Below are 19,778 nucleotides of genomic sequence, written 5' to 3'. Positions count from 1 at the left end.
GTCATTCAAGAAAGTTGGAGCAAAAGGTGCCAAATCCCGGGGAAGCTTCATGCGTAGCTCACCCGTTCACATCTTCGTTCCTGCACCTCTGAACCGCTTGGGGTAGCCGAGCGGCTTCATATGCGATAAAATCACAGGGTTCAAGGTGTCGACTTCCGGTTCTTGCCCCGGTCATGTCTTGACCTCGCTCGACAAGATCATGCCGGCCTGCCTGGCATTCCTAGCAACCCCAGACCCATACAATCTGCCCCAGCTTTCGTGTCGAGGCTCGCCGGTCACTCGTCACCTCATGCAGGGAGTCGACTGAGGAATCGGCCCGTTGCACAAGCCCTGCACGAGATGCACAACTAGGATACCTGGGGCTTGGGGCGGAGAAGACTGAGGATAGAATAGGGTCGCCTCCAGCTTGCCAGTCGGGTTACTCTCGTTGCTAAATATCAACCAGGCTCGGACTTTCCAAGCACGTCTATGAGTAAATCTATGGAGACATGAAACTGCCGCCGTACAGTTCGGATCTGGCCATGCGAAGTCAGACAAAGCGGTTGATTGTCACGATTTTCTGGGCTACAAGGCATAATGAGCACCGCACAATGGACACATGTCAGGCGCCTGTCATAGACTCATCAGCTTCTTGGGGAGTCTTTATCGATAATCTCATTGGTAATCCAAGTACGTGGTTAATCCAAGTACGTGGTCGCCGAATAGTTGACAACATGTCGTCGGCTTAGTACGATGGCATCTAGATCATCTCCGCCTTTTGGTAGGTCCTTTTCCTGATCTTAGAATGCTGCATTATGAAATTGCTCATTTCTTTTCTCTACTTTATTTTTCCCACGTTCAGATGGTTCATTTTCTCGCCGATCAAAGCTACTTTTTTCGTCGAGACCCACGAATATGCTGTGGTACCAGGTTTGATGTGCGACTAGCAAGTGTTAGGTATGACAAAGTAGGGCTCTCTGACCGGCTTTGATACCGGTGCATGATGCACGTCTTGTTGTTGTTTTTTGACATGATTAGCCGATGCTTCCCCAGATCTGGCATCACTGACCCCCAAACATGTCTCCAGAGCGCTGGGTAAGGTGACTGACTCACTGGTTCTCTCCACGTGTCGCCTGTGCCCCAGTCTTTGGCTCCGCACACCGTGCCGAATTCCGTGCTTCGTGTTCAAATTAGTTGGCAGAATGCCTGCCCGCCGGCTAGGATAACTAATCGTGCCGCTGATCTCGGGCAAACACACTCGAGAGGATGCGGGACCGTGGAGGCCCAGAACTTGGAATACCTACACCAACGTTTCTGTCTTTGGCACAAAAATCAGGCTCGGTTCTTGTAGATGAGAGAGGTTGAGGCCAGGGCCCACGCCGCGCCCACGCTTGCCATCTCCGCACATGTGGCGTGGGACCGGCTGCGGTGCTTGCATGCGGTCCCTGTCGATGAGAAGACCTCCCGAGGACATACGACCCTCTGAAGATCAGAGGGGAGGAATCCAGGAGGTCACTTGCGCCGCCGGAACCACCAAAGGATTGCGGGTGTCCCTAGACCGGCTTGGTTGAAGCGAGTTCCAGTGAAGGCAGGAAAGTCGACGGGGTCGCGGTGGGCTGGTTCTCAACCCCTCCGGAGTCAACGGCTCGCTCCAGCTGGTCATCTGGCGACGAGACTTTCTTTTGGTAGCGACTGTAGGGGAGCCGCTGACGTTCAAGGTACTGTAGACGCTGACGTTACGGCTTGAAGTCTAATGCAGTTGGTCATCGCTCTAACCTCAAAAGACTTCCAGGTTGCCTCAACTATAAGGGTTCTAAACCTTGTGGCCTTGCAGATACGATCAGCCAATGCAGTATTTCTTGCTCTTTTGCAAGCCTTTGTAACTGAATGTTTTTCAGTATTACGACCCCAAGTGTATAAAAACTAAATATGTCTTGCCACCTCACTTTAAAGCAAGCGTCTAACTATTCACACATGATAGCCTGTTACATCCTTAAGAGTACAAAACCAGTATAACCAGCCTTCCAGCTACAACTCATTAAAATTACTAGCCTACCCTTACCACTTTCCTAGCAAATGTTTACAGCCTCATAGGAGAAATAGCGGTAGTTACTGATGATGTTGGTCATGTCTATCCCAGCTGCTGCTGGAAAGAAACATCACTCACAGTCAGCAAGTCAGTTGTCAGGGATTCGACACTACAATACCGATATTAGTAGCGTAGCCGCGTGTATGTAAGGACGTATACTAGTGTCACGAAGCAGGATTACCGCAGCGGAAGCAATTCAGGGTTGAAAGTGGCTTGATTTATCTAAACTAGGTGGGCTGCGCGAAGCTGGCTTATATACGCCGGCTTTGCGTGGGGCGACCGCCGACTTCGCGTGGGCCGGCCGGCCGCCCGGGCGGGCGGTCTGCCGGGGTAGAATAATGCAACAGGATCTCGCGCTGCGTTGCAATACACCCCCCTAGGCGCAGCTGCATATTAAATACAGCTGCGTCTGTTGTAGAATATTAACAAAAGAAAGGTTAATTTGTATATAAAGTTGTAGATTGTGAGTAAATAAAGTAGGCATGCGTTTTATGCTGTTGTTATACTGTATTAACAGCCGTATTGCCTAGGGAGATTATGATGTTGGTTGGCTTGTAAGCGAGGCGCTAGCCTGTTTCTATATAGGGGAATAGATCTTTCCTTTACTACTAGTTGAATTCTTCTTCTTCTCTTCTTTAACTATAATAAATTAATTATACATCCCCCTAACTAACAGTTTATTCTACATGTAGTTGCTGCTTGTTGTTGCTTGTCGTTCTAAATAAGTGTTTATCGTTAATAGAGTTTATTTATAGATGCCTTAAAAAACTATAACGTTTAGGGCTGCTTAGGCGGCAGCCTAGGCAGCCTAGCAGCGTATACGCTAAATGCTGCGCCTGTAGCGCGCCTGGTCTCCTAAGACTAAAGGGGAGGAGTCTCCTAATAAGTCCGCTAGGGGTTAGGAGCCTTTAGTAGAAGGGACTTGTAAGTGTTGTCGTTCTCTAATAAGTATACGTTCGTCTTAACTAATCTACTTGTTATATAGCTCCTCTAAAGAAATAAAAGCTCTCTAAAGAGAGAGAGCCCCTAAACTCTCCGTCGTCTAGTATGTTTCTTAATCTTTAGTCCCTTCTATTAGACTATTAGCTAACTTTATTACGTATAGATAATAGGTTGGTGGCATCCTTTCTACTGCTTCAGCTTGACTTTATAGAGGTTTATAATAAGGAGTAGGTTCTACCTCCCTTCCTTAAGGATGATAAGAGTAAGGGGGAGGAAGATAAAGATGTCTTTTATAAAGCGCTAGAGCACTAGGGCGTTTAAGTGGAGGAGTCTCCTAAGGCTCCTTATAAGCGCTGCCTTAAAAGCGTGCTTTATAGGTCGTCTTAGGGTGTATGCCTCTTAGGGAACAACTATAAGTGCTACTACTACGTCTTAGGTTGTATAGTCTATTATCCTTTAGTAGGCCTAGTTGTTACCCTAGCCCTTACGTTTCTAGCGGCTTTAAGTAAGGGAGCACCCTATACTATAAGTTGTATGTAGTTTACTATGTATATAACTATACTAATAGATTTACAGTAACTATTAAAGATAAGGAGGGACCTTTAGGCCCTCCTCTAGGCTGTACCGCCCCCTAAGCAGGAGGGAGGTAAAGAGGTGTAGAACGAAGAGGCTAAGGAGGAGGATGCTGTTAGCTCTAATGTAGCTATTACCTGTCAGCCGTTAGTATCCTCTAACTCGTCTGTTAGTATAGTCTTTAGTCTTGCTGCTGTATGCGTATATAGATATATTAACAACTTTATTAGTAGTCTGCTAATCTCTCTAGGCGACTATACTGTATTAAGCAACCTTATTAATATGTATACAGTTGCCCTCTTTACTAAAAACGAGAATAAATAGTCTTTAGTTTTTATTTGTTTTTAAATTACTGTTTTAGCTCCCACTAGGAGTAACGTTAGGCTCTCTAGCTAGTAGGCTATTTTTTAATTAAACAACCTTTAGGCTTTTGTTTGCTTTTCCTTTTATTATATTATCTTATATAATCTTCTAGGCTGCTTTATTATATACGTCTTAAAGGTTGAGAAGGGCTCTAAAGTATTTAAACTTTACGTATAGTAAGTTCTTAGTAAGCCTATCAGCTAGCATCTTATCTATTAGTATGTATACTACTTTAAAGCTGCCTGCTGTATACTCTTAGCGTAACTATATATTCTAGATATCAACATAGTAAAGTTGTATAGTAATTTGTTCTCCTTCTCCTACTATAAGGCGGATTATTTACTAATTATTATAGTAGATCTTCTAGACGTCTCTAAGGTTAAGTGTAATATCTCTAAATAGTTAGTTAAAAGCTATTATCTCCTTTATTGTATATTTAAAAGCTAAGAGTTCCGCCTCTATAGTTAATATCGTTATAGTGTTTTATTGCGTAGCCTTCTACTAGATTACTCCTTTAAACAGAAGGATAATATATCCCTATAATAATCTCTACGTCTCTTTGTTGTCTGTAAATAAAGCGTTGCTTACAACAAGTAGTATGTATCTACCCCCTAAGCTGCTAAAGTAGATTACTAAGTAATACGTATAGAAGAGGTATCTTACTACCTGTTTAGCGGCTTGTATATAGTGCTTGCTTAAGTTCGTTAGGAACTTTAAGAGAAGTAAGCAGGTGAATGCAACATCTATCTGGATTATTATTACTGTATATAGGATGGATTTAATAATCTCCTAGTACAGCTTAATATCTATTAGAGTTGCTAGTCCTTTATTTAGCGTAAATTCTACAACTAGAAGAGGCGTTACTAGTTGGATTCTATTGTTAAGGTTGAATTTTACTGCTACCTGTTTAATATACTAGTTGTAGTAGAGGTATATCTTCTTTACTTTACAGTCTTAGATAATTCTTATTTCTAGATACTACTTAGCATTGCTTTTATCTTTTATCTTATACGTCTCCTTTAGCCTACTAATAAGCTTCTATCCCTTTATTACATCTAACCTATAGTATATTATAAGGATATTGTTAATATAGAAGAGAATAAACGTTGTTTAGTCTACTAAAATAAAGATATAGAGGTCCTCCTTTAATAGTTGTAATTTAAAGCGGTTTAGCATACTAGAAAATTCCTTAAACTATAGTAGCAGTACGTCTTAAAGTCTATATAACGTACGTATAAGTATAGTATACTTTCCTAGTTAATAATATCTATCTAGTAGTTTATAGATTACTAGTTTACTAGATAGGTCTTATTCTATATTAAGGAATACGTTTATAACGTTAAGTTGTTTAACCTTAAGGTTGAATTAGGTAGTAATTACTATTACTATATAGAATATACGTACAACTAGGGTTGCTGTATAGGTCTTTTTAAGAGGATCCTTTAGTTAGAAATCCCCTTAAATATAGATCCTTACTTTATACTGCATGAGATATTTATCTTAATCTTATTTATATAAGAATACCTATTTTAGCAGGAGAGGCCTTACGCCTAGAACGTTAGTTCTATTAATAATCGTCTAAGTATTAAGTCTTTTAAGTTTGTTAATCTCCTACTCGGCTGTACGGCGGAACATCTCCTAGAGGTTAAAGGGTAGTTTACTAAGTTCTTTCTAGAATTAAGGCGCCTTTATAAGATTATCTTAATAGTATCGTTTGTTTAGTTGTAAGTAAGGTAACCAGCAGTTTACCGGTTTATATAGGGCGGTGTAGAATACTGTATGTAGTGTAACGTACCTATATAAGGCTTTATTAGTTGCCTTCTGTTAATTAGGTATAAAGGTGTTAAAGAAGTCGTCTTGTTGTTGTAGTCGTCCTTTATAAAAGGATAAAAAGAAGGCCTACCTAGAGGAATCCCCTACAGCTTTAAAGTTACTGCCTCTTCTCTTGCATCTAGAGGTTGTATATATAACTATCCCTACGTGTTGCTTAGGTGGTTGTCTAATCTATTAGCTTGTTCTTATAGTTAGTTAGCTGTAGTCTAAGTACGTATACTGTAGATTAGACCTTAATTCTAGTAGTAGCCTTATGCTTACGTTGTATAGCCGTATAAGTTTATATAAGGCTGGCCTAGCTAGATCAGGTTGTTAGGAGTAACCTGTATTATTAACTGGTTTAGTTTATACGTATATTACGTCTCCAGCCTCTAATTTAGAGCAGCCTGTAGCTAGCATATCGTTACGGCTGTTGCTATCCCCTTGCATGTAAAGTCCTACTACCTGCCTACTAGTGTAGTTAGGTACTTCGTTTAGAAGGTTGCTTTTAATTAGCAGAGCTAGAAGGTGTACTTCCTCTAGGGCTGGCGTTAATTTAGGAGTTAAAACCTATTGCTGCCCTTACGTAGTATTACTGTTGTTAACAGGCTTAACGTCTTAAGTCGTCTTCTCTATTTATTACTAGTAAGGGTCTTCTGTTTGTTATAGAGTTAGTGTTGTTACTAGGGTTATATCTATTATATTAATTAATCTAAGTATATCTATAAACGAATCCTATATATACTTGTCGTCTTTAATAATGTTTACAACTTGTATTACCTTAGTTGGTTCTAGTACTTCTTTAGTGTCGTTTATAGAGTAGAACTTTATTTTGTTAAAGTGTATGTTTCTTATAATAATAATCTACTGCAGTAAGGGGATCTAGATCCTGTAGAGGTTGTATACGTTTTATATATATCCCACTAGATATCTAATATACCCTTAAGGTTTAACCTTAAACTGTCTTTATTTAGTGCCTTTCTTATAGTCGCCTATTAAGGGATAGGCTTAGCAGCTGTACGTATATATCCAGCCCTAATATAGGTGTAGATTATATATAAGAGCTGCTGCGTATACTAGTACCTACTAGCGAAAATACTATCTAAACTATACTTCTTCTTTCTTAATTAGCGTAATCCACCTGTTGTACTGCAACAGGCTTGTATTATACGTATAGATCCCTACTAACGCTACTTTAGGCTAGAGATCTTTCAGCAGGCTGGATGATAAAAGCATCTTTACCACCTTTATAATAATTTCCTAGCCTATACGTTTGCTACTGCCTACTAGTTCTTTTATATTTATAGGTAGCAGCTTAAGATTAATATCTAGTTCGTCTATCTAGCGTTTATATTTAGTGCTACCCTTAATGCCTATTACTATAGTCTTGTTGTCTTACTTAATCTTATAGATCTTTATGCTGTATTATTAACTAACCTACGCTTTAAAGCGTCTAATTATAGGGAATACTTTATTATGTGTCTTAGTAAGTAGAGATATTCTAAAGATTTAGCTAGTATATTCATCCTATATAATTAGCAGCTAGTATAATCTATTATAGGCGTATAGGAAATTAAAGAGATCCTATAAGATTCTATAGTATAGCCTTATTAATTGCTGTTCTAATATATATTGCGAGATTACCTTACTTACGTATATAATTACGTAGTGCTTATATTTAATACAACTTAGTCTCTTAATCTTCACCCCTTAAGTGTTGTATAAGAGATAAGCAAGAGCTTTAGGCCTAAAATATCCCGTTTAGAGGTGCTAGAGATATCTATCATCCTCTTAATCCTTTAGTACGTATTAAGTTAGTTTAAAGTTTATTATAAAAACCGTAGTAGCTATAAGTACAGCTAGACTAACAGGTGGTTTATTAAGTGCATTTAGGGGATCTAGGTATAGTTAAATAGGTTTATATTTAAGGAAAACAAGGTTTCCCTCTCTAGCTAGTTTCTTTACTACCTAGCTCTTTTTATATATTCTAAACTAAAGTATATAATTAAGCCTAGTATACTAGATCTCTAATTTACATAAAAAGCCCTTTAATACTATATTAATATAGAATCTAGAAATAAAGGTAACGTCTTTTAATATAAGGTTAATAGTTAATAGACTATTAATTTTATCTATAAGGTTCTTTATAACTTGTATTTTATATCCTTCTACTGCATACAACGTAGTACCTAACTTAATTCTACTACTATCTGTATAGGGTTTAAATAAGCTAGGCTTAAAGAGGGCCTTATTGTTTATAACGTAAGCTCTTCTATAGTTATCTAGAACTATACTGTTACTAAGGGGATAAAGGCTAAATACTAGAGACGTAAATACGCTAAGAGACAAGTTGGAGGAAAAAGGCAGGTTGTTATAAAGTAGAGATAGATCTATTATAACTATAACTATCCTGTTTAATAGGAATTCTATATTAACTAACTTGTTGTCTTTCTTCTTCTTTATTTAGCCCTTCTTCTTTATCTCTATATAAAGGGATGCTTATTCGTCTATTAAGATCTTCTTCTTAATAGCGTTATATACTTTATTAAAGAGCTTGCCTTTATACGCCTTTAATTTACTATAGAAGACAAACTTAATAAACCTATAGTTAACTAGCTTCTAGGCGTAGTTAGGTTGTTTATATAGGTATTTATTATAGTTAGTAGTTCTTAATTTAGGATGCCTACTAAGCGTTATATATATCCTAGTTGCTTTATGTAACTTTAGTAGGTTTATATATAGTAGATCTCTAAGCAGGTCTCTATACTGCTTTAGGGTTAATGCTAGTCCTCTAACTTATTCCTACTTAGTAATATTGTTTAGCTTAGCTGTCGCCTAAAATAAGGCGATTTATAGTTCTACTGCGTGTAGGAAGGTCTTAACAGTAAGTATTCTGTATACTTTAGTAATACTGTAAGATTTAGCCTACAGGAAGGCGTTATTCTATTCTAACAACTAAGTTAATAGGTTAATACTAGATAAAGCCTTTATAATAGCTCTATTATATCTTTCTCTTGTAAGTTTGTTTAACGTATTACTAGTTAGCGTAAATCTTATTTAAAGTAGTTTAACGGTTTTATAAATACTTAAATCTCTAGGGTTGTTAAGGAGCTCTAGATAAACTATTTCTATAATATCTAATAAGACTATTAATTAGATCTAGAGCAAGATTAGATTATACGCTTGTTAGCGCTTATAGAGCTTAGTCTTGTCGTTCTACAACTATTAGATGTATAAGATAAATATATCTTTAACGCCTTTACTTTATATAGTAAGAGGTACTAGTTTCTAAGGAGGTTCTTATCCTGTAAGTTCGTCTGTAATAGCGGATAAAGTAAGAGCCTAGTGTATTTAGAGTTGTATAGAGTAATCCCTTTCTAGCTCTATGTTCCATTCTAGAATATAGGCCTCTAGAGAGATACTCTCTGTAAATTCTAGAAGAACGGCTGTACCGTCTAGGTTAATATATTCCCAGACTTTCCGTTTGCATGTAGTAAATCTCAACGCGTTATACTATAGCTGCTAATCTTTACGTATTAAGAGGGGTCCTTGTAACCTTATTGTAGTAGGTAATCCAACGTTCGTATAGGATGACATTCTAGACTAACCCTTTACGTAGAAAGATCGTTAAGAAGGATAAAGGTAAGAAAGGCGGCGCTAGGTAATACACTGCTTTATAGTAGACGGGGTATTATCGCTTATAAATAAGCTGGAGCTAGGCTTATAACTGTTACAAAGCAGGATTACTGCAGCAGAAGCAATTTAGGGTTGAAAGTAGCTTGATTTATCTAAACTAGGTGGGCTGCGCGAAGCTGGCTTATATACGCCGGCTTCGCGTGGGGCGACTGCCGACTTCGCGTGGGCCGGCCGGCCGCCCGGGCGGGCGGTCTGCCGGGGCAGAATAATGCAACGGGATCTCGCGCTGCGTTGCGACAACTAGTGATAAGGGGTTCAGGTTGTCACCAAATATAGATGCAAGAAGGGTAGGTTGCACCAACACTAAGTAGAGGAGGCAGATTTCAGTAATAGTCCTACACAATACATACCTATGCCCCCTCAATCTGCTTACAATACCACCGACATCAGTGGAAGTAGAAAGTTGGAAGTAGTCCAGATCAAGACAGTGCATAGATAATGTGTAATGCTATGTGTGTTGTTAAGAAAGGAACTCCAACTACATTTGACACAATGTATCGCCCAAAAGGGCATCCCGACTGGTCATAGGTTGCAGTTTGCATGAGCACCACGTATCACGATTGAAAGCCCGGCGGATATCAATACCAGGATCTCTATCTCCTTTAGTGTCTAATTATTTGCATTACAAACCCTCGATTATACCGGCATTCGTGGCTATCGAGAGCCAATCTCAAGACCCAACGGCCAGTATCCGGCGACGGGCCATATATTCAGCTTTTAACCATATCCTCGGGCAATAAACCACTTGCGAAGATCAGCGAAACCTAAATCATGAACTTTGATGAGCGCATGGCGATTCCAAAGAGGAGATCGACCCCCCACTTCGTTGGACAAGGGATCTCCACTTCCATCGGAGCTCAATCAAGGCTTGTTCCTCTCCGTCGGCCACTTTGTTGGTCGTTGGAACAGCCGCCGTGACCCATCAAACCGTCTTTTGACTTCATCTTGGTCCGGAAACATCGTACATTACTTGCTAAAAGGCTGTTGTGGACGGGTATATGATGCTGATGGTCCGGTAACTGGAGCCTGGCTCATTGAGCACTCTCCTGTGCATCCTTGCAGGTTGTATTAGGAAGTATTCATCAGCGCGTTGCTGAAATGGAAAAATGTCGTTTACGACAGACTCCCCGGGTGCCGCAGAAGACCCTCCTTCATGGAAAAACTCCTCTCAACCGCCCAGCTCTGCATCTTATTCCAGTCGACGCAGATGTGCGGCATGTGGGCCAGCGGCTTGGGCTTCTCCTGGTCCGGCAGCCAGCTGAAGCGGTAGAGCGACATGTCGCCGTGGCACATGAGCGCCTGGCGCAGACTATCAAAGACTTAGCTCCCGACGTCCATCGCATTCAATGCTCGGCAATGCACCAAAGCAGGGGTCCTCACTTGTCAATGCAATGGTCCATGTGCGGGCTTATGCCCCCCGGGGCTGGGGGTTTGAGGTACTCCCAGTCCGTCGGGTAGCTCTCTGGGAACAAATAGTACCGAATCGTTTTCTGCGGAACGTCAGGGGCCATGTCTAGGGGAAAGGGAAGGAAGAATACTTACCAAGCAATGCAGGTTGTGAAAGACGGTGGGCATGCCGTAGACGTCGCCAGAGTTGTCGGCAAGTTCAATCGAAGTGAAATTCGCCCGCTTCGCCTCCGCGGGATGCACCCGAATATTCATACCTACGAGGTGAGGGCCATTTAGCTCTCTCTCGCCAAGCCGGCGGCCACTTTTGTGCCAAGACGGGAAAAAAGGGGGCCCGAAATAAGCATAAAAAAGGAATCCAAAACCAACAAACCTTTTAGTAACCCTTCCCATGCCTCGTCGAGCTCCGGTCTGGGCAGGCCTTTGAACTTCAGGTTCGACGGGTCCCGGACCTCGAACTCGTCGTCGAGGGTCTGGAGTCTTTGGCGGAACCCTTCACCGGTGATGGCTATCGGAAGTTGTCAGTTTGGGTTTTCCCGAGGATCGCACGGAGCAAAAAAACGAGGACCCACAATGTGTCGGAAGTCGCGGAGCCTGCTGCAGGCCAAGCCGGTACCCCAGGTAGCACGTCACCGCGGACAGGAGAAGGCATAATGTGGCCAAGGCGGCTTGGAAGAGATATGTCCGCCTGCGAGACTTGCGCGCGTTCGCAAATGCCGGCCGGGGCCAGCTCTCACTGTCTTCGCTGTCCCGGGTCTCGTCCGCAATGAGCGGCGTATCAGACTTTGTGTGCATGTTTCCGGGCCTCGGGGCTGTCTCCCTCTCTCTGTGTGAGATTTGCGCAAGGAGGGCGGCGACGTAGGACCTAGCTATGCGTAGGAAGGATCTTTATAATGTTACATCACGTGGCCGCCTTAGTCGTGCCGCAACGGGGCCACGCAAAATGAGGGGCGGTGGTGCGAGTTCGACTGTTTAATAGCGGGGTAGATAATGTCGTGTGCCTCGCGTAGCATTGATGGATGAGCACATGAGGATCCCGACATGCCGAGTGGCGGCTCCGATGGGGCCGGCGAACATCGAGCCAGTTTGGCGGAATTCCGTTAAGGGCATTGCCGCAGCCGCGAAGAGCGCGAATCCATTATCGCGCTCTTATGGATTTACAAAAGCCAATGAGGAGTCGACTTGTCAACGGGCCGGCACGAGACGTGATGCAGTCAGCTTGGCGGAATTCCGATAAGGGTAACTCCTCAGGGCGTAGATCACAACCCCAATATCACACCCGTAGGATCTAGAAGCCAATTACGAACCAGCTGGAATGTCTGAGTTGACGATTCAAAGAAGGGGCAACATCGGCCGCTATGGTGGAATTCCGATAAGGATAATTGCCTCAGCGCGCGTAGATTGCAAAACTCAAACAAATGTCGTGCCCGCTTGATCTAGGAGCCAGTTTGAATTAGGTAGGTGTTCGGCTTCGCGGCACGACGAGGACAGGAACTGCCTTGCCTTCAGGATGCGCGCTTTACCAACATGAGAAGGTATTCTCAATGTACGTCTCAGACTGACGGGTTTTCCCTTCTGGTGAATACGAAATGAGACCAATTGCCTGACAGATAGCGACATCGCGCTCGGACGGGAGGTAACGTGGTGACCGAGTCAGTGCAACATCGCGATATTGATATCGCAAAAAGTATAAATATATTATCATCACATCCATGGTTGATAATGAGAAGAACGCACCATCATCTCTTCCTGGACCATTAGAAGCACTCTACAGCCTCCGAGTTGATTCTCCAGCCAGAGTTGCATACTCACTCTTTCTTTCCCTCACAACAAGACAACAAACCAGATCAAATTATTTGACAATGAAGTTCACCACCGTCCCCCTCCTGGCTCTCGCCATTGTCGACGCCGTCTCCGCGCTCCCGGCCCCGGTGGTCTCTGTCGGGTCTGTATCCCGTAGAGCTGAGGAGAACACGGCACCCAAAGAAGATCTTCTCCTTGGTGGCCTCTGGAAGAAGGATGTGAAGGAAGACGCAGCTGGAGAGGATCTTCTTCTCGGCGGTCTCTGGAAGAAAGACGAGAAGACAGATGCTGCCGGTGAGGATCTTCTCCTCGGAGGCCTCTGGAAGAAGGGGGAGAAGACAGATGCCGCCGGCGAGGACTTGCTTCTCGGAGGTCTCTGGAAGAAGGGGGAGAAGACAGATGCCGCCGGCGAGGACTTGCTTCTCGGAGGTCTCTGGAAGAAAGATGAGAAGACGGATGTCGCCGGTGAGGATCTTCTCCTTGGTGGTCTCTGGAAGAAGGATGAGAAGACGGATGCTGCTGGTGAGGATCTTCTCCTCGGCGGTCTCTGGAAGAAAGATGAGAAGACGGATGTCGCCGGTGAGGATTTGCTCCTCGGTGGTCTCTGGAAGAAAGATGAGAAGACGGATGTCGCCGGTGAGGATTTGCTCCTCGGAGGTCTCTGGAAGAAGGAGTAAGGAACGATGAAAACTGACGGGAAGTGGATGGGTGCAAGGCCCACAAACCACGCAAAGCCTCGCCACGCCCCTTGGTTTGCGCCTACTCCAAAGCAACTAACCACTCACACTGTTGCAATGCCAATAACTGCTGTTCAGAACAGTCTCGATCAGCTTTACTCTCTTTAGATGGTAGAGGGAGGTTGGAAATTACCCTTGTTGTTGAGAGGGTTTCCGGTCATTATGATAGCGCCCGCAGTCTAGTCAAAAGATATGATGATTTTCTTCCCACAGTCCCCTTGTGCTTGTTTATGATATTCCCTCCTCTGTTGCTTGGGCATTGTGCGGTATGCGGTATGCGGTTGTGTTGAATGTTAAGCCAGCCGGATCTTAGTGCTTCCCTAACGCTTAGCTGCAGCAGAAGCATTCGAAAGATACGCCTGGTTTCTAATTCATTCTAGTTTGCCTTTTATGAGGAACACCATAATAAGCTTCAGAAAGACAGCGTAATACATGAACACAGTACTTTTATTCTTGGTGTAGCTTAACACATTCCTTGCAAGATCAAATCCGGCGCATGCCCAAATTACACTAGACTACTGCGAATAATCTAGCTCATTGTATAAGCTCTTGAATGTACTAAACCTTGCTGAAGCAATCCCTCTTTCAGACCGTATTCCAGCAATATTCTCCTGATATACGGAGTACCTTAGCACCACGGCCGTTATCTTTGGATAGACATGGTCCGTCTTGCCTTGAGTATGCTTGTGTGTGCTGGGGTGTGATATTAAGAGAATGGCAGATGTATCTGGTGACGTTGTTTGCAGTGCGAATGCGGCGTAGCGTCTTTTTCTATCAGGGGTACTTTAATCGCCAGCATAAGTTCCCTCGGCTAGCCTTCTTTGAAGGTGCAATCCCAAAATAGATAATCATGCCTCCTCTCTGCTGGTAAATTGGGTAAAGCTGGTACACTGGCTAGCCCTTTGAGGAGATAACCGTGGACTGGGTTGATTACCCCTCTTTCTATTCCGCGCGACTGCGACGCTATGCCTGCCGGGTAGATAGGCCCCTTCCCCCGGCGCTTTGCGTCGGCATCTTTTCGTCGATAAACAATGTCAACGGTCTCGGCGCCGAAGCTTGTTGCGACGACACAAACGTTGACGTAACCAGATTATTAGTCATGCTCGTCAAGAAGATAGAAGCACTACATGTCCAGCCAGGATCAAGAATTGCGCAGCTGGATGACTCCCAGGTAGGTCGAGAAGGATCACATCAACAGGGCAGGGTTATGGCTAAATCCGGGAACGATTGACAAGAACTACACATTATCATCTAGACATTATCTCACATGGGCGCTCCGGCCCATGTCATTTTTACCCCCATTCCCCGGCACCAAAGACGCATCCATGGCCTCAGGATCATCCCTCTTTGCTGTCGTTCCCAGGTCCAAGAATCCAGGGTCGTTTCCACCGTGGAACCGCACCAAGATTCGTCCCGATTCCTGCTGGATCCGGTTCAGCTCCGGCGCTACGCTTCCATTCTCCCCAAAGAATGTCATGTTCCTCGCCAACCGTCCGTCTTTGGGCACGCCGGCACCCCTTCCTCCGCCGGCGCCCGCCGCCGAGGCCCTTGGGCCCATGGTATCGTGCAGGCCGAAGAAGAGTAGCGGGAGAACGCTGCCCTTCCAGACGGGCTGATCGACGTCGCCGTAGTTCTTGATAATGATCCAGCCCAGCAGGAACGCACAGAGTGCGACCAGAATGGCGGGCAGCGCAATGTAATCGCGATCAAAGTAGGTGCACGTGGTGCCCGCCCAAACTTCGCCCAGCACCTCGGCGTTCCTGGAGCGAAGGGCATCGACCCCCCGCATGACGTCCGGGCCCAGCCCCGTCATGCGGAACTTGTTGGTTACGGCCCACGCAAAATCATCCATGGCGCCCGCCAGGCTAGCTACCGTCGCGTTATTGTCGGCCCACAACGGGGTGAGCCACCAGGCGTCGAAGCAGTTGATGTAGCCGCTCTGCATGGTGTCGTACCTGCACGAGGCGCTCAACAGGTCCACGCTGAGGAAACTGGACAGCGCCGAAAAAAAGGTGCCGTCCATCTTGTACAAGCATGCGTTGGGCACGCTGCTGATGTTCTCGCCGGACCGGTCGCTGTCCGCCACGCTGACGTTGGTCCAAAGGCGCCCGGGGATGTGCTGGGCCTGGCTCTGGTTGCCGGAGTCGTACCAGGTGCCGTTGTCGAGCACGCACGGGCTCTGGCTCGCCGTGTAGTTGCTGGTGCCCGAGTACCGATACGTGCCCCCCGAAGCTCCGCTCTCGGCGGTGTTGGGTACCGCTATCGTGGTGCGGACGACCTTCTCCGTCAAGATGTTGTTCTCGTACCGGGCGTTGTACTCCTTCAAGCACGGGTACAGAACGCACGAGGCCGCGATGTAGTCCCCAAGGCCATCGAAGTAGCTATTTTCGGACTGCGAGAGGCGGTGTGGACAGTCCAGCTTGACTATGCCCGTCGAGTTGTCCGATGTGCAGGGAGACTTCGTCACCATGAGCATGCTAAAATTAGCAAGCGAGACAGCCGACGCCGCGGCAAAGTCCTCGCTGAAGCGCTCAGTGTACGCGCTCAGGTTGCTGTAGCCCACCCACATGTAGTTACCCCCCAAGACGTTAATGTAGGCGCCGTTGTCTGGGAGTGTCAGGTTTCCCCCGTCGTTGGGCGAGCTGACAAAGTCCGTCGTGTCGATGCAAGTGCTGCACATACCGATGCTCGCGTGCGTGACGCCCGTGCCCCAGTCGGGCCACGTGCAATTTCCACTGGAGCAGGAGACTTGGACGTTGCTGTCTTGGCTGCCCGGGGCTGTTATCCCCTGGATCATGGTACTCTTCATGTCCACCTGGATCTCGTACGAACCCGCGCCAACTCGGTAGTATGCCGACGTCCCGGGCACGTAGTGGGCGGCAGGGATGGAGGAGTTTACGTGATCCTGGAGCATGGGGCATGTTGCGGTGCGGACTGCTTGCTGCGTCACCGGGCCGACGGCTAAGCTGGCGATGGTCACGATGGCGGCGCCGATAGCGAGAATGCCTGCGGATGAGAATCCCATGTTCCACACCAACACCATGAGCAGCTTGGAGGATCCAAGGATGGACCGACTTGCCGCATCGAAGTCCTGCAGGTGGTGGAGAGGGCGAGCCTGCTCGGCGAACCAGGTCCACTTGATCTGGCCGATGATCTCCGCCACGGCGGCCACAATGGCGGCCCGGAGAAACGTCGAGAGAAAGGCAATGGCAGAGTTGAGGTTGATCTCGAACGGCCATTCCGGCATGTAGTGGCCATCATAGTACGCGAGGAGCGCGATGATGGCGGCGAGGAGACAGACCGCGAAGAATAGGGTGAGGATCTCGAGGCCCCAGTAGCTGAAGACATGACGGGTGTGGCTCGGCGCCGGCCTCACGGCAGGTTGAGGCTGGAATGGCGGGGCTTCGGTCGGCGGGTGTATGGGGTGTATGGGGTGTATGGGGTGAGGCTGCTTGTCGTCGTCGTCGTCCAGCTCCTGGAAAGGCCACCGATGGTTCGGCGGGCTGTGGTGTCTTGAGCCATTGGCCGGCTGGTGGTTGAACCTGGGCGGCGACCGCCGGTCCTCAAGCTCCCAGCCCTTTTGTGACTGCGGCGCGGCCATGTCTCAAATTGCACAGGGACTTAAAGGGCGTAAGCATGCGTTCAAAGACGACTAAAACATCAAAGTCATAAGATGAGGTGTGCAGAGCACAGTCGGCTTCAGACAAGGAGAGCAAGTTGGTCTTGGTATTTTGAACGGGTTCATACCCCTAGAGACACGGAGAAGGCCAGCTCAATGTTCAAGATTGGAAAGCTGATCATGAGGAACCGAGATTAGATGCTGCCCCGGCATACGGAAATATCCAGCCTCAAACTCCACAAAGGATGGCGATCCAATGAAAATCACAATGGCGATTATTTCATGTCCAACGGTGTCCACAAAAACGAGGCATGTGGGTTGGGCCCTGACTCAAGCAGTTCTTCTCGCCACAAGGGTTAGCCACCCGATGATCCATGTTGACAGACGCTTGGCGCCGCCTTACGTAGGAATAAGCTCTCACCGCGGCAGGGCAATGCAGGGGCTTTATAGGCGACTATCAGCACACTCAACCAACTTAACATTTCTATTCTAGACGCAAGGTAAACAAGTTCTACTTGAAATTGGTCCCAAAGGTCGGTTCAAGTATGTTATACCAGAATTAGAACCTCACAGTTAGCAAAGTATATCAACGAGATACATCACATACCCACCAGTACAACTCCTGTCAATAGTCCAGAGACAGAGTTTGCTAATTAAATTGGCACAATACAAGATGACCTGAACATCTCACGTGAGGGGACACGTGCTGTACGTCGTCAAAACCACCAGTCAGATCATGACGCGACGCGTCTCAAAGTCAGTGAAACATCATTAACTCCAAAAGATGTTCAGAAAACATCTTAGAACTGCATTCATTGCTTTTTTTTTGTGCGCAGTCTCGGGAAGGCGGCTCACATGACCATTACACATGCGAAAATGCTGTTTGAGTGCCTAAGCAAATACGTTGGCAGTTGTATGGCAAATTCACATTCGAGTTGCTGCTTTCGTCTCCTCCGATTTGTCCAGCGCAGCCCAGTGCCCGGCCACGATTTGAAACGGTGTTTGTGCTGATCACCACGCATCGGACGGGTGGATGAAAACCATATTGTTGAGGAGATCCTTGCCATCAACTACCCACAATTGCCCTACGTAATCCGGATGAGGACCCCACTTCCCCCGTGTCACCCGGCTTTACTTAGTACGGTGAAGGGTGATCCAGGCGCACTTGGCAACACGAGGCCACGGCAAGACGTCATGCCTGTGGAGGAGAGTTGGAGCGAGCAGAATACCCCAGTAAGTTTGTAAATAGGCCTGAATCTACCGCCTCACCCCAAGGCGTCCCGCTCCGTAGTCTCCTTACGTGCAGGAGCAGGAACTGCATTTTGCCAATCTAGACTCGGGCAAGTCGTGCAAGCAAACGGTTCGCATTTTCTTCTGCCATGGATGGGAGCTCTTTAAAAGGGGAAAAGTTGGATCCTGAGGAGTTTGGCATCTGCATCATGGTCGCCGCTTTATTCGCTCACCCCTCTTCCTACGAGAGACGACTAGCAAACCTGAGGTTAAGCGCCCTTCTAGCTAGTATTTCACCACTTCTGCCTGAGAACCCCCAGAAGCCATGGGCGCACACTCCCAGGAATCGGCCTACAACGGGTATAAGAACCACTCCTGGAGACAGGCGCGAGTGCGGATGACGTGGCGCTGTACTAACTGAGACGAACGTAGTCACTCGGCGTCAAAGTCGTCGCACAAGCACTCGACGAAGGAATCTAAAAAGCAGCTCGCGAAGCGGCGGGCTTCTATGTACAACGGCCAGGCCCCGTCCGAAGAACCGAGCGCGTACCTGGCCTCATTCCAGACCGTTCACACTACCGGAAGCGAGCGCCGGGCGAGAGTTGAAGCGGAGATGAAAAGAACAATGAGCAAATTCAACGGCAACTAGATTCGATGCTCCCCTTCTCGACGGCGGGCAGCAGAGCTCATCGAGAGCAGTCAAGGCTACATGAGGGCACTTAACATCACCCCCGCCTTACCCTCCCAATACGTTGGCTTAGAATGGAGATTGGATTCGTTCGATCTCCATTTCCACTTGCAGACGGGTTGCTTACGACTTTTGGGGCGCGATATTCGAGGAATGATTCTGGATTGGGGGGTGGATTGGAGTAAAGGCGTTAAGGACGGGATTGCCAATCTAGGCTGCGTTTTTGTTTCTCGGAGATACCTTTTGATGCTCGGCACTTCTGTATGCCACCGGTAACTAGCCGTAGCACATACCACAATTAATTCTCGAATTTGGACACGCTTACTCTTGCACGCCTGACCCCTGTGATGATTTGTCGGGTGTCTTGTCTCATGATGAGGCGACTTCGCATTCTCCATGACAAGCTCTTTGTTACCTCTGCTCACGCGGGCTGCCATGAGTGGTGGAACCCCTGTTGACAAGCACAAGTAAGGCACGAGCCCCCTTCCTTAGCCGCTGCTTCCCCGCAGAATCCAACGTCCAGATTCCTCTACCTTGAACATGACGACAACGTATCCCCCTTCCCGCAGCTGGCTAAGATCTGTCAGATTGCGGGGTTAGCTGGTGGAAGGCAGCCTTGGGCACGCACCCAAACAACAGTGCTGCTCACTCTGTATTGAAAAGTCCTATCCGGCCATGCTGACAAAGGTTTTTCCATTGCTTACTCATAACCCACGATTGGCCGTGAGACTGACTATCTTTTGCACGGGCAAGCTCTTCCTCTTCAGATAGCCCGTTTGTTGAATAGTATTTGGCATCTGTCGTGATGCCGCAACCCTTCCGGGCAGCCTTGCGCAGCCT

At 46.3% G+C, this 19,778-nt stretch overlaps 4 protein-coding genes across 4 annotated transcripts; 2 read left to right on the top strand and 2 right to left on the bottom strand.

The window, feature by feature from the left end:
• Positions 1-10,567: 10,567 nt before the first annotated feature.
• On the bottom strand, positions 10,568-11,656 carry EsH8_V_000948 (uncharacterized protein; the record flags this gene model as incomplete). The annotated part of the gene is made up of 4 exons (XM_083273464.1): positions 10,568-10,753; positions 10,997-11,118; positions 11,235-11,369; positions 11,434-11,656. 4 exons carry the CDS (start codon positions 11,654-11,656, stop codon positions 10,568-10,570), a joined length of 666 nt encoding a protein of 221 aa, XP_083126179.1.
• A 1,067-nt stretch (positions 11,657-12,723) lies between these two features.
• Positions 12,724-13,341, top strand: EsH8_V_000947 (uncharacterized protein; the record flags this gene model as incomplete). The annotated part of the gene is made up of 1 exon (XM_083273463.1): positions 12,724-13,341. One exon carries the CDS (start codon positions 12,724-12,726, stop codon positions 13,339-13,341), a length of 618 nt encoding a protein of 205 aa, XP_083126178.1.
• A 1,318-nt stretch (positions 13,342-14,659) lies between these two features.
• Positions 14,660-17,202, bottom strand: EsH8_V_000946 (DUF3176 domain-containing protein; the record flags this gene model as incomplete). The annotated part of the gene is made up of 2 exons (XM_083273462.1): positions 14,660-16,987; positions 17,149-17,202. 2 exons carry the CDS (start codon positions 17,200-17,202, stop codon positions 14,660-14,662), a joined length of 2,382 nt encoding a protein of 793 aa, XP_083126177.1.
• Positions 17,203-18,575: 1,373 nt separating this feature from the next.
• Positions 18,576-18,899, top strand: EsH8_V_000945 (uncharacterized protein; the record flags this gene model as incomplete). The annotated part of the gene is made up of 2 exons (XM_083273461.1): positions 18,576-18,610; positions 18,683-18,899. The coding sequence occupies 2 exons, from the start codon at positions 18,576-18,578 to the stop codon at positions 18,897-18,899; spliced, it is 252 nt and encodes an 83-aa protein (XP_083126176.1).
• Positions 18,900-19,778: the final 879 nt, after the last annotated feature.

Source organism: Colletotrichum jinshuiense, chromosome 5 (assembly GCF_051148585.1).
Source record: "Colletotrichum jinshuiense chromosome 5, complete sequence".
Taxonomy (NCBI): Eukaryota; Fungi; Ascomycota; class Sordariomycetes; order Glomerellales; family Glomerellaceae; genus Colletotrichum; species Colletotrichum jinshuiense.
The sequence above is the reverse complement of the archived record's forward strand: the minus strand, read 5'-3'. Positions and strand labels throughout refer to the sequence as shown.